Source organism: Entelurus aequoreus, linkage group LG19 (genome assembly GCF_033978785.1).
Source record: "Entelurus aequoreus isolate RoL-2023_Sb linkage group LG19, RoL_Eaeq_v1.1, whole genome shotgun sequence".
NCBI classification, from domain to species: Eukaryota; Metazoa; Chordata; class Actinopteri; order Syngnathiformes; family Syngnathidae; genus Entelurus; species Entelurus aequoreus.
The window spans coordinates 45078244-45093210 of NC_084749.1; the positions used below are offsets into that span (position 1 = coordinate 45078244).

The 14967-nt window shown below is 38.9% G+C and overlaps 2 protein-coding genes and 1 non-coding gene across 3 annotated transcripts in view; 1 reads left to right on the top strand and 2 right to left on the bottom strand.

Annotated features, from left to right (window-relative positions):
• Positions 1-2487: 2487 nt before the first annotated feature.
• LOC133635473 (U5 spliceosomal RNA) lies at positions 2488-2600 on the bottom strand. Its single transcript, XR_009822068.1, has one exon. It is a non-coding gene; the product is annotated as a U5 spliceosomal RNA (small nuclear RNA).
• Positions 2601-11535: 8935 nt separating this feature from the next.
• htr2b (5-hydroxytryptamine (serotonin) receptor 2B, G protein-coupled) overlaps positions 11536-14967 on the top strand; it is a 32270-nt gene continuing 28838 nt past the window's right edge. Inside the window, exon 1 of the mRNA XM_062028553.1 lies at positions 11536-11634. The gene's annotated coding sequence lies outside the window, so the exon portion shown is untranslated. The remainder of the gene's footprint in view (positions 11635-14967) is intronic.
• Positions 14554-14967, bottom strand: part of psmd1 (proteasome 26S subunit, non-ATPase 1) — a 43467-nt gene continuing 43053 nt past the window's right edge. Inside the window, exon 24 of the mRNA XM_062028550.1 lies at positions 14554-14819. Coding sequence (XP_061884534.1) covers positions 14673-14819 — 147 coding nt within the window. The 3' untranslated portion in view covers positions 14554-14672. The remainder of the gene's footprint in view (positions 14820-14967) is intronic.

Here is a 14967-nt window from a genome sequence, read left to right on the forward strand (position 1 = left end):
AATATGTTTACAGTATATGTATGTGTTTACGTGATTTTTACATATGTTTACGGGACTTTTATGGGATTTGTACATATGTTTACAGGACTTTTACATATGTTTGCAGGACTTTTACATATGTTTACAGGATTTTTACATATCTTTACAGGATTTTATGAGATTTGTACATATCTTTACAGGATTTTATGAGATTTTTACATATCTTTACAGGATTTTTACATGTTTACAGGATTTTTTAAATATGTTTACATTATATTTATGGGATTTGTACATATGTTTACAGGATTTTTATGGGATTTTTACATATGTTTAGAGGATTTTTATGTGTTTACGGGATTTTTATGGGATTTTTACGGGATGTTTATGTGATATTTATGTGTTGTTTATGTGTATTTATGTGATACTCAGTGGCCTACAGGCCGCCCTGAGATGGGTAAGTCGTGAGTTCAAACCCCAGCCAAGTCATACCAAAGACTAGGGTTGGGTATCGAGTATCGATTGGAACCGGGACTAACTTTCCGATTCTCCCGGAATCGTTCAAAAGTTTAAATTTCGATCCCTATTTTCGATACCCAGTCCGCCGACCGGGAAAAAATAAAATAAAATAAAAAAGTCAGCCGAACCGGAAGAAGAAGCCGCTGAGCACCAACGAAGAAGCGCCCACCGCCGGAAGTGTTAGCATAGCCGAGCGAGTCAGTCAAGCTCAAGCATGGATAGCGGGCGTCGGCGGTCGAAAGTGTGGCTTTACTTTACAAAAAAAAAAGAAATAACCGCGAAATAACAGAGCTCCATGTCCATCAAGACACGAGTGGAGAGAGAGCTGCAGATGTACCAGGACGTTCCACCGATACTTATGTCTGACGACCCTGCTGCATGGTGGTGGTCCGGTGGAACCAACAAAAGACTTATCCTTTGCTGTCAGATCTCGCTTTCTCTCTATTTATGCGTTCAAGCTTCTTCCACACCCAGCGAACGTGTATTTTCCACAGCAGGAGACACTATCTGTCCAGAACACTCACGCATCCTGCCTGAGAAGGCGGATATGCTCATTTTCCTAAACAAGAACTGTCTCTGATTTTATACTGTACCTGCTGCTAATCTGGACTGGCTTTTGCAAGTTGTTTCTTATTGTTTATTTGCTTTTCTGCACCAGGTTAGCCCATCAGTGGGAGCACGGTAACATGTTTAAGTACCTGCAGCATCATACACTTGTGTGTGTAAATGTGTTTTCATGAGGTTTCCTGCAGCATCATACACTTATGTGTAAAGGTGTTTTCATGAGGTTTCCTGCAGCATCATACACTTGTGTGTGTAAATGTGTTTTCATGAGGTTTCCTGCAGCATCATACACTTATGTGTGTAAAGGTGTTTTCATGAGGTTTCCTGCAGCATCATACACGTGTGTAAATGTCTTTTCATGAGGTTTCCTGCAGCATCATACACTTGTGTGTGTAAATGTGTTTTCATGAGGTTTTCAAAAATAAAAGTCTCTTGAGGAAAGTGTACCCCTGGGAAAATGTATTCATAATTTATAATATTTATATTCAAGTTCATAGATTTGATATTTATATTCTAGTTGAAAACAGCCCTGTGAGGAATTTATAGTAAAGTTCATAAAAAGTTAATAGAATTAAAATTGATAGAGAATGTCAGACTATCTCATTCAGAAAGACTGTAGGTTAGCTAGCTCATTTAAAATATCCTAAACTTTTTTTGACCCTGCCTCTTAAAAGAATCGGAACCGAGAATCGTCAGGAATTGGAATCGAAACAAAGAACCGGAACCGGAATCGTTCGAATTCAAACGATACCCAACCCTACCAAAGACTATACAAATGGGAGACATTACCTCCCTGCTTGGCACTCAGCATCAAGGGTTGGAATTGGGGGGTTGAATCACCAAAAATTATTCCTGGGCGCGGCCACCGCTGCTGCTCACTGCTCCCCTCACCTCTCAGGGTGTGATCAAGGGGGATGGGTCAAATGCAGAGAATAATTTCGCCACACCTAGTGTGTGTGTGACTATCATTGGTACTTTAACTTTAAGTGATATTTTTGTGATGTTTATGTGATATTTATGTGTTGTTTATGTGATGTTTACAAACTCTTATGTTTGTGTACTTAACCATCTCTGAGTGTATTCTGCAGAAGTGCAGTTTTGGAACACAAGAGGGCGCCCTTGCAACTGTGACTTCATTTCACAGTTCAAATTCTATCAAATGTGATTTTGATCATCACAATATGATTAATCTATTTGAATGTATATTATTATTATTTAAACATGTGTTGAATATGCATGTTTCGCACTATTTGGGCACTTTCGTATTCCCAATGAAGCCATAACAATATTAGTTTGTTTTTTTTAAATTGCCTTCATATTCTCTTGCACAACAGATTTGTTCCCAAAGATGATGATACTTTATTTGCATCTTCTGTAGATTTGGAAGATTCTAGTGATGTTGGTATCAATCTGATATTGCTAATACTTCTACTTGATATCCTTTCATTTAAAAAATGGAGTTATACTCTTGTTGTTCCTCCCCACGGAAATCTTTTGTAAAAGGCGAGAGATTTATGCCATCTGAAGAGAAACAAGAGTAGTTTGTTGGTCAGGGTTATAATCTGAATAAAACACAGGACAAATATTTCATTATTTAAATACAACAATAAAATACAATGGAACAATACTAACAAAAATATACACCTGCTCCTTGTTGTTGCATACAATAGTGCAAATGACTCAACCGAAGCCAAAACGACATAAACATAGCAATATGTTGGATATGTGTGTGTGTGTGTATGTGTATGTATATATATATATATATATATATATATATATATATATACATTAGGGGTGTGGGAAAAAATCGATTTGAATTCGAATCGCGATTCTCACGTTGTGCGATTCAGAATCGATTCTCATTTTTAAAAAATCTATCTAAAAAAAATAAATTAATCAGTCCAACAAAACAATACACAGCAATACCATAACAATGCAATCCAATTCCAAAAGCAAACCCGACCCAGCAACACTCAGAACTGCAATAAACAGAGCAATTGAGAGGAGACACAAACACCACACAGAACAAACCAAAAGTAGAGAAACAAAAATGAATATTATCAACAACAGTATCAATATTAGTTACAATTTCAACATAGCAGTGATTAAAAATCCCTCATTGACATTATCATTAGACATTTATAAAAAAAGAACAATAGTGTCACAGTGGCTTACACTTGCATCGCATCTCATAAGCTTGACAACACACTGTGTCCAATATTTTCACAAAGATAAAATAAGTCATATTTTTGCTTCATTTAATAGTTGAAACAAATGTACATTATTGCAATCAGTTGATAAAACATTGTCCTTTACAATTATAAAAGCTTTTTACTCTGCTTGCATGTCAGCAGACTGGGGTAGATCCTGCTGAAATCTATGTATTCCATGAATAGAGAAAAAAAATCGATTTTGAATCAAATCGTGGGACACCCAAAGATTCACAGCCCTAATGTATATATATATATATATATATATATATATATATATATATATATATATATATATATATATATATATATATATAAATATGTATATACATATGTACATATATATATATAGTCGTGGTTTCTGTGGTTTATCCGTTATACAGTGCTCAATACCGGGGTAGAGCGGAATATACGTTAGGTCAGGAAAAAACACAGAGGCTATATCATCCCTACAAGCCTGTTTAGCAGGTTTCCCTGCTCGTCAGGGGATTTTATTACATTATTTATTATTTATAAAATCCCCTGACGAGCAGGGAAACCTGCGAAACAGGCTTGTAGGGATGATATAGCCTCTGTGTTTTTTCCTGACCTAGCATATATATATATATATATATATATATATATATATATATATATATATATATATATATATATATATATATATATATATATATATATATATATATATATATATATATATATATATGTGTGTGTGTGTGTGTGTGTGTTTTTTCCTGACCTAACATATAATATATATATATTAGGTCAGGAAAAAACACACACACACACACACACACACACACACACACACACACACACACACACACACATACATACATTCATATATATATACACAGTATATACATATACATAAACATATATATATATACAGTATATATATATATATATATACATACATAAACATATATATGTATACATACACACACATAACTATATATATATATATATATATATGTAACGGGTATAAGAAATACCTGCTAAAGTATGTGTATTGTTTTGTCCTGCAGTGAGAGGTGCAATTGCGCCATCTGCTGGTACTTAAATGTTTATGCGCCATCTGCTAGTACCTAAAAGTCTATAAATGTGACACGGATGCTGATAGCAGATATTATAAATGACACTAAAGCTAAACATGAGATTTAATGTAAGATCATTTCACAGCAGTTGAAATGTTATCTTGGTGCAGTGGTTGTTGCTCACATCAGATGTATTATTATTATTATTAATATTATTATTATTTACCCTGTAGACATTCCAAACCAGTGGGGGTGCTAACCACACTTTGTGTGTGTGTGTGTGTGAGTTCTGATCGCTCATAGCAGGTAATAATGTGTCAGCACGTTTATATTCAAGTGTGTATTGTCCGCCATGTGACCAGGTATATTCGCAGGTCACCACTAGAGGGCGCCAGAGGTCCATTTAATTAATTGTTTCACGTTACAGCTGGTATTTTGTATTTTTCTATTCCATAAAAATGATGATGTTGGTTAAAAATATGTTGTATTGAATTAATTGTAATTCCAGTAAAGATAAAAGCAAGTTAAAGGCCTACTGAAAGCCACTACTAGCGACCACGCAGTCTGATAGTTTATATATCAATGATGAAATCTTAACATTGCAACACATGCCAATACGGCCGGGTTAACTTATAAAGTGACATTTTAAAATTCTTGGGAAATATCCGGCTGAAACATCGCGGTATGATGACGTATGCGCGTGACGAAGTCCGAGTAACGGAAGTTATGGTACCCCGTAGAATCCTATACAAAAAGCTCTGTTTTCATTTCATAATTCCACAGTATTCTGGACATCTTTTGCAATTTTTTTAATGAACAATGAAGGCTGCAAAGAAGACAGTTGTAGGTGGGATCAGTGTATTAGCAGCGGACTACAGCAACACAACCAGGAGGACTTTGTTGGAGCGCTAGCCGCGCTAGCCGTGCTAGCCATGCTAGCCGCGCTAGCCGCCGACTTCACCTTGACTTCCTACGTCTCCGGGCCGCCAAACGCATCGGGTGAAGTCCTTCGTCCTTCTGCCGATCGCTGGAACGCAGGTGAGCACGGGTGTTGATGAGCAAATGAGGGCTGGCTGGCGTAGGTGGAGAGCTAATGTTTTTAGCATAGCTCTGTGCAGTGCGGTTGCTAAGTTAGCTTCAATGGCGTCGTTAGCACAGCATTGTTAACCTTCGCCAGCCTGGAAAGCATTAACCGTGTATTTACATGTCCACGGTTTAATAGTATTGTTGATTTTCTATCTATACTTCCAGTCAGGGGTTTATTTCTTTTGTTTTTATATGCAGTTAAAGCAAGATGCTATCACGTTATCTCGTAGCTAAAGCATTTCGCCGATGTATTGTCGTGGAGATAAAAGGCACTGAATGTCCATTTCGCGTTCTCGACTCTCATTTTCAAGAGGATATAGTATCCCAGGTGGTTTAACATACAAATCTGTGATCCACAATAGAAAAAGGAGAGAGTGTGGAATCCAATGAGCCAGCTTGTACCTAAATTACGGTCAGAGCGAAAAAAGATACGTCCTGCACTGCCTCTCAAGTCATTCACTGTAACGTTCCTCATCTACGAATCTTTCATCCTCGCTCAAATTAATGGGGTAATCATCACTTTCTCGGTCCGAATCTCTCTCGCTCCATTGTAAACAACGGGGAATTGTGAGGAATACTAGCTCCTGTGACGTCACGCTACTTCCGCTACAGGCAAGGCTTTTTTTTATCAGCGAGCAAAAGTTGCGAACTTTATCGTCGATTTTCTCTACTAAATCCTTTCAGCAAAAATATGGCAATATCGCGAAATGATCAAGTATGACACATAGAATGGATCTGCTATTCCCGTTTAAATTTTAAAAAATCATTTCAGTAGGCCTTTAAAACCCCTATTCTGTACGATCACACGTTAAAAATGACTGCTCTTTTATGTTTAATGTTGTTCATATCCAACACATAAAATAATTTTCTTTCATAAAACTGGTACTGGCATTCATATTTAATCAGAATAAACAATAAATATTAAAGGTAAAAAGTTAAAGTACCAATGATAGTCACACGTGGTGAAATTTGACCTCTGCGTTTGACCCATCCCGCTTGTTCCACCCCCTGGGAGGTGAGGGGAGCAGTGAGCAGCAGCGGTGGCCGCGCTCGGGAATCATTTTTGGTGATTCAACCCCCAATTCCAACCCTTGATGCTGAGTGCCGAGCAGGGAGGCAACGGCTCCCATTTTTATAATCTTTGGTATGACTCGGCTGGGGTTTGAACTCACGACCATGAATTGATCATGGTGGACCTTAAACAAGTTGAACAACTTAGTGGTCCTGCAGCTTCCCACTACTCTCCACAAAGGTCTGAAAGTAGTTTTGGACCTTTCTGACGACCTGTACGGCCGCGGGAGAGTAGGTGGTGATGAGAGGTAGCATGGATGTCCCAGGGGGAGGCCTCTTCTGGTCCAGGAAGACCTTAGTCTGTTTCCTGAGGAAACCTCAGCTGTTGAGATTTCACCAACCCTGCAAAGGTGTGCTTGGGGTGGAAGCATACTTTTATAGAATTTCCCCCAGAGATCAATAAAGTACTTTCTATTCTATTCTAGAGGAGGGCATGGGTGTCCATCTCCTTAAAAAACACCTTGATGTGCAGGTGGTGTGTGGTGGCAAACTCAGGACCCTTGAAAGTGGTGGTGTCCAAGAAGTCGACTGACTTTGGGCTGGTGGTCAACTGGATGGTGATGTTTGGGTTGTGAGTGTTCAGCGTGTTCAAGAACACCCCAAACTCCTCCATGGAGTGGGTCCACACACCCCAGATGCCATCCAAAGCCAGGGCAGAGGTCTCCCATTCTGCCATGAAGATGTTCGCGTAGGCCGGAGCAAACTTCTTCCCCATGGCCGTGCCTTTAATCTGGAGGTAGAAACGCTCATCGAATTCAAAGTCATTTCTCCTCAGATTAATTTCAAAGAGTTTTTTGGGCCTGCTGACGTCCCGGTGACTCCGGAAGAGGTTTTTCACGGCTTGGATGCCCTCATTGATGTCAATGTTGGTGTATAAACTATGCTGATACTGAAAAGTATACAAACCCCGTTTCCACATGAGTTGGGAAGTTGTGTTAGATGTAAATATAAACAGAATACAATGATTTGCAAATCATTTTCAAGCCATATTCAGTTGAATATGCTACAAAGACAACATATTTGATGTTCAAACTGATAAACTTTTTTTTGTGCAAATAATCATTAACTTTAGAATTTGATGGCAGCAACACGTGACAAAGAAGTTGGCAAAGGTGGCAATAAATACTGATAAAGTTGAGGAATGCTCATCAAACACTTATTTGGAACATCCCACATGTGAACAGGCATATTGGGAACAGGTGGGTGCCATGATTGGGTATAAAAGCAGCTTCCATGAAATGCTCAGTCATTCACAAACAAGGACGGGGCGAGGGTCACCACTTTGTCAACAAATGCCTGAGCAAATTGTTGAACAGTTTAAGAAAAACCTTTCTCAAGCAGCTATTGCAAGGAATTTAGGGATTTCACCATCTACGCTCCGTAATATCATCAAAGGGTTCAGAGAATCTGGAGAAATCACTGCACGTAAGCAGCTAAGCCAGAGACCTTCCATCCCTCAGGCTGTACTGCATCAAAAATGCGACATTGTGTGTCAGCATGTCTGTGATCTTCTTTTAATTCTTTTTTTATTTATTTATTTTTTTAATTTTTTTATATAAATAGATTTAATTATTTATTTTTTTTCCTTCTTTTTTTTTTCCTTTTTTTAATATATTTTATTAATATTATTATTATTATGTATTTATTTATTTTATTTATTTATTCCCCTACCTCAGGGGGGGGTGACTCGGCGGGGCGGTTGCTGGTTGTTCCATCTCCATCGTTGGGGTCCCTGCGGGTGGGGTGGGTGGTTCCTGTGGCCCCGTGCTGGGTGGTCCTGTGGCGGCCGGCTTGGGTGGGGTGGCCGTGGGCCGGCCTCGCCGCGCTCTCCGGAGGTGGGGGGGGGGGGGGGGGGGGGGGCTCGTGGGGGCCCTGTTGCCGGTGGGGCGGGGGCGGTCTTCCCGTCCGGTTGCGGGGGGTCTCCGGGCCCCTCGGGCGGGGCGTCCCGCCTTTCTGTCCGTGTGGGGTGTGGTCTCTCGCTGGCTTGGGGTCTGGCTGCCCCCTGTTTTTCCCGTGCCTTGTCCTCTGCCGGGTGCGTCTGTCTGCGGCCTGCTGCTGGCCCTTATGGGCGGCACGGTGGGCCAGGCTCTGGGGTTCCTGTCGCTGTCCGGCTTGGTTGCGTGGGGGCGGTGGCCCCTGGTTCCCTGGGCACCACACCTACTGTTTGTGGGATGGGTTCTCAGGGAGGCTGGGGCCGTACTCTGGCTCCCGCACACACTGGGAGTCAAATGTATTGTACATGCAAATTCACATATACTCACACACATACATAGGTACCTACGCTCCCACATACATATACAAATAAATACAGTACATATTTACACACTCAAAGTTCGTACATCCACACGCACATTCATTATACAAACATACTGTATGCACATACTGTACATATACATTCACTGTAAAAACATACATATACACATACTGTACATATACATTCACTGTACAAACACACACATACTACACATACATTCACTGTACAAACACACACATACATATACTGTACATATACATTCACTGTACAAACACACATTTACACATACTGTACATATACATTCACTGTACAAACACACATTTACACATACTGTACATATACATTCACTGTTCAAACACACATACTGTATACCCATACTGTACATATACATTCGCTGTACACACATATACACATACTGTACATATACATTCACTGTACAAGCACACATACACATACTGTACATATACAAGTACATATGCACACATACACTCATGCACATAATCACGTTTCATCAAACATATATTAACGTTGTTGCCCTAGGGTAAACTGGGTATAACACATGGCACACTGACAAAGCTTAACCTATTGTTACTATAACAATCTACAAGGTTAAGGTTGCTTCTCTTTCTTCCCCTCCATTTTTCTGCATTCTTTCGTATCTCAAGTTATCATTACGTATATGTATTGTTGCATTTGAACAATTGTATTGTTGATAATAAAGGTAAAGTACTGGTATTGTTTATTATCAATAGCACTATTTCTATTGGTATTCATATTGCTCCATTTTTAGTGTAATAATGCTCATTGTCATTTCTGTATTTTTTTTTTTTAATTTTCGCTAACTGCTTATTTGCTATTACTTTTACCATCATATTTGTACATGTCGTATTTGCTGATGTTGCTCTGTTGTTGTTGTGTTTGCTGTTGTTGTTTTTGTCTCTCTGTCTAATCCCCCTCTTGTCCCCACAATTCCCCCCTCTGTCTTCCTTTTTCTCTCTTTCTATCCCCTCCTGCTCCGGCCCGGCTGCACCAAATGATAATATAAATACATTTAATAAAGTCAAAATACAAGTAAGGCAACAAGAGAAGTATCCTACACTTCTCTTTTGTAAAGTAAATCTGAACAGCCGATATGGGCATCTACATCTGCTATATGATTTGCCCGAGAAGCTGGGCAGGACATTATAAAAAAAATAAAAAAATAAAAATAAAAAATGCGACATCGGTGTGTAAAGGATATCACCACATGGGCTCAGGAACACTTCAGAAACCCACTGTCAGTAACTACAGTTGGTCGCTACATCTGTAAGTGCAAGTTAAAACTCTCCTATGCAAGGCGAAAACCGTTTATCAACAACACCCAGAAACGCCGTCGGCTTCGCTGGGCCTGAGCTCATCTAAGATGGACTGATACAAAGTGGAAAAGTGTTCTATGGTCTGACGAGTCCACATTTCAAATTGTTTTTGGAAACTGTGGACGTCGTGTCCTCCGGACCAAAGAGGAAAAGAACCACCCGGACTGTTCTAGGCGCAAAGTGTAAAAGGCAGCATGTGTGATGGTATGGGGGTGTATTAGTGCCCAAGACACGGGTAACTTACACATCTGTGAAGGCACCATTAATGCTGAAAGGTACATACAGCTTTTGGAGCAACATATGTTGCCATCCAAGCAACGTTACCATGGACGCCCCTGCTTATTTCAGCAAGACAATGCCAAGCCACGTGTTACATCAACGTGGCTTCATAGTAAAAGAGTGCGGGTACTAGACTGGCCTGCCTGTAGTCCAGACCTGTCTCCCATTGAAAATGTGTGGCGCATTCCATCCATCCATCCATTTTCTACCGCTTATTCCCTTCGGGGTCGCGGGGGGCGCTGGAGCCTATCTCAGCTACAATCGGGCGGAAGGCGGGGTACACCCTGGACAAGCCGCCACCTCATCGCAGGGCCAACACAGATAGACAGACAACATTCATTATGAAGCCTAAAATAGCAGAAGGGAGACCCCCGGACTGTTGAACAACTTAAGCTGTACATCAAGCAAGAATGGGAAAGAATTCCACCTGAGAAGCTTCAAAAATGTGTCTCCTCAGTTCCCAAAACTTTACTGAGTGTTGTTAAAAGGAAAGGCCATGTAACACAGTGGTGAACATGCCCTTTCCCAACTACTTTGGCACGTGTTGCAGCCATGAAATTCTAAGTTAATTATTATTTGCAAAAAAAAAATAAAGTTTATGAGTTTGAACATCAAATATGTTGTCTTTGTAGCATATTCAACTGAATATGGCTTGAAAAGGATTTGCAAATCATTGTATTCCGTTTATATTTACATCTAACACCATTTCCCAACTCATATGGAAACAGGGTTTGTAGACTGTTGGGAATGTGAATGGCTTTGATCTTGTCTATGAAGTCATACGTGTCTTTGAGGTAACTGCTACGTTTGACGTAGAGTGGTGTCAAGTTGTGATCTATAAATTCTGCCGTCCTGTAGGTCTTGCTGCCGCAGTCGGCACACAATGGGCCTGCCCGGAGGGATCTCGTGAGGCCTGCTCCACGTGAATTTTTGGGCACCTGAAGGTCTGAGTCGCCCAAGAGGTAAGTTTTTTGTTTGGCATTAATGAATCTTTTTTGTAATAGATTCTGTATGACTTTTTCAACAATGGGGATGGTTTGGGGGTAAATGGGTTTGTCCAGCTGTGTGTAGTAGGTGGTGACCCTCAACTGTCGAGTACCCTCCCAGATGTACTGTGTCCTGTCACCACTGCGCTGCCCTTGTCAGCTGACTTAATGACAATGTGTTTATTTTCCATCAGGCTGTGCAAAGCCTCAACTTCGTCTCAGGTGCGCAGCCCGACCCGAGCGAGGGGAGCTCAGCAGCCTGGACCATCGCGTGGAAGTCTGGAGGCAGCGGTCCAGGTGAGGTACCCCAGTCGGACTTGGGGGTGAGGGGTCGCGGTTTAAGAGCCTCCTGCTTCTCATTATACACCGCTAATTTGACACTCCTGTGGTATTACTGGAGGTTAGATTCCACCGGATGGTGCCAGTCACGACTGAGGTTGGTGGAAGGGACGGAATTGAGGCCTTTGTCAAGGAGGGAGAGCTGTGAGGGCGTGGGGGTAAAGTGTCTGGACAGGTTCACAACATCTTTGTCCCCCCCCCCCCTCCAATCTCCCCAGGAGGGAGCACGCCCAAGGTCTCCGCCCGTGGCTCATGACAACCTATTTATATATATACTTGCAGTGTGTATATTGTACATATTACATATTGTTATGGTGTCTGTCACTACATTATATATACAGTGGGGCAAAAAAGTATTTAGTCAGCCACCCATTGACAATCAATGGGTGGCTGACTAAATACTTTTTTGCCCCACTGTATATACTTGCAGTGTGTATATTGTACATATTACATATTGTTATGGTGTCTGTTACTACATTATATATATATACTTGCAGTGTGTATATTGTACATATTACATATTGTTATGAAGGTGTCTGTTACTACATTATGTATATATGCTTTCAGTGTGTATATTGTACATATTACATATTGTTATGGTGTCTGTTACTACATTATATATATATACTTGCAGTGTGTATATTGTACATATTACATATTGTTATGAAGGTGTCTGTTACTACATTATATATATACTTGCAGTGTGTATATTGTACATATTACATTATTGTTATGGTGTCTGTTACTACATTATATATATATACTTGCAGTGTGTATATTGTACATATTACATATTGTTATGAAGGTGTCTGTTACTACATTATATATATATACTTGCAGTGTGTATATTGTACATATTACACATTGTTATGGTGTCTGTTACTACATTATATATATACTTGCAGTGTGTATATTGTACATATTACATATTGTTATGGTGTCTGTTACTACATTATATATATATACTTGCAGTGTGTATATTGTACATATTACATATTGTTATGAAGGTGTCTGTTACTACATTATATATATACTTGCAGTGTGTATATTGTACATATTACATTATTGTTATGGTGTCTGTTACTACATTATACATATATACTTGCAGTGTGTATATTGTACATATTACATATTGTTATGAAGGTGTCTGTTACTACATTATATATATATACTTGCAGTGTGTATATTGTACATATTACACATTGTTATGAAGGTGTCTGTTACTACATGATATATATACTTGCAGTGTGTATATTGTACATATTACATATTGTTATGGTGTCTGTTACTACATTGTATATATACTTGCAGTGTGTATATTGTACATATTACATTATTGTTATGGTGTCTGTTACTACATTATATATATATACTTGCAGTGTGTATATTGTACATATTACATATTGTTGTGAAGGTGTCTGTTACTACATTATATATATACTTGCAGTGTGTATATTGTACATATTACATATTGTTATGAAGGTGCCTGTTACTACATTATATATATATACTTGCAGTGTGTATATTGTACATATTACATATTGTTATGGTGTCTGTTACTACATTATATATATACTTGCAGTGTGTATATTGTACATATTACATATTGTTATGAAGGTGTCTGTTACTACATTATATATATACTTGCAGTGTGTATATTGTACATATTACATATTGTTATGAAGGTGCCTGTTACTACATTATATATATACTTGCAGTGTGTATATTGTACATATTACATATTTTTATGAAGGGGTCTGTTACTACATTATATATATACTTGCAGTGTGTATATTGTACATATTGTTATGAAGGTGCCTGTTACTACATTATATATATACTTGCAGTGTGTATATTGTACATATTACATATTGTTATGAAGGTGCCTGTTACTACATTATATATATATACTTGCAGTGTGTATATTGTACATATTACATATTGTTATGAAGGTGCCTGTTACTACATTATATATATATACTTGCAGTGTGTATATTGTACATATTATATATTGTTATGAAGGTGCCTGTTACTACATTATATATATACTTGCAGTGTGTATATTGTACATATTACATATTGTTATGAAAGTGCCTATTACTACATTATATATATATACTTGCAGTGTGTATATTGTACATATTACATATTGTTATGAAGGTGTCTGTTACTACATTATATATATACTTGCAGTGTGTCTATAAAACATATTACATATTGTTATGAAGGTCTATGTTACTACATTATATATATACTTGCAGTGTGTCTATAAAACATATTACATATTGTTATGAAGGTCTATGTTACTACATTGTATATATACTTGCAGTGTGTCTATAAAACATATTACATATTGTTATGAAGGTCTATGTTACTACATTGTATATATACTTGCAGTGTGTATATACAACGTTGATGGAGGGTTTTGAAGTTGTTTTAGAGACTTTGAAGGCTACAAAAGTGACTCATTAGCTGCATCTTCCAAGCTTAAAAAAAAAAAAAATCTTTAAAATCCAAATAAAACAAAACGACGTGTGTTTCTGTCTTTCATAATGATTATGAACGATAGGCAACATTTCACAAAAAGTGCAGTTCCACTCTAGGTATACGCAGTCTTAAAGGAATATAACCTGATAGAATATCCACATTTGGACTCTTGAAAGCTCTTCATGACGTGGTTTGCATGCCAGTTTTACCTGAGTGGTCTGAAGTGTTGGGTTAGGGTTAAGAGTCACATAACGGTGAGTCAAGAAGAAGACATTTTGTCCAGAGTAAATCTGTAAAGTGTTTAGACTTTATAACTGTGCTGCGTGATGAAAATATGTAAACCAGATTCAAGGTAATGGATTAGAGGAGGCCGCTTAAATAAACACTACATTCTGTTATAGATCACTTTTTATTGTATGGACAAGTCGATATAGGGGGAACGGATGAAAATGCCAAAGGGGAAGAGCCGTGGAGAAAGGTGTGGAAATGGGTGTATTGAAATACCTCTCCTACTCATCAATGTACTCAAAGGGCTCAGGCGCCTCGGGTTCTTGCTCCTCCTCCTCAATTTTGGGGCCATGAGCTGAGACGGGCTCCACTAGCTCCTCCTCTTCCTCGCTGGTGTCCTTCATGATGATGATGCCGCCTGTGTGCAGCTGATCACACACACAGAGATGTTGAGTCACACAGTTATACATGCAACGCTTGTCTTCCTGTCACTCACACACTCACCAGTGTCTTTGGACAATTACTACAATAATCTCCCAAAATTCAAACAGAGATTTCTCCAGGCAACAACTCCCC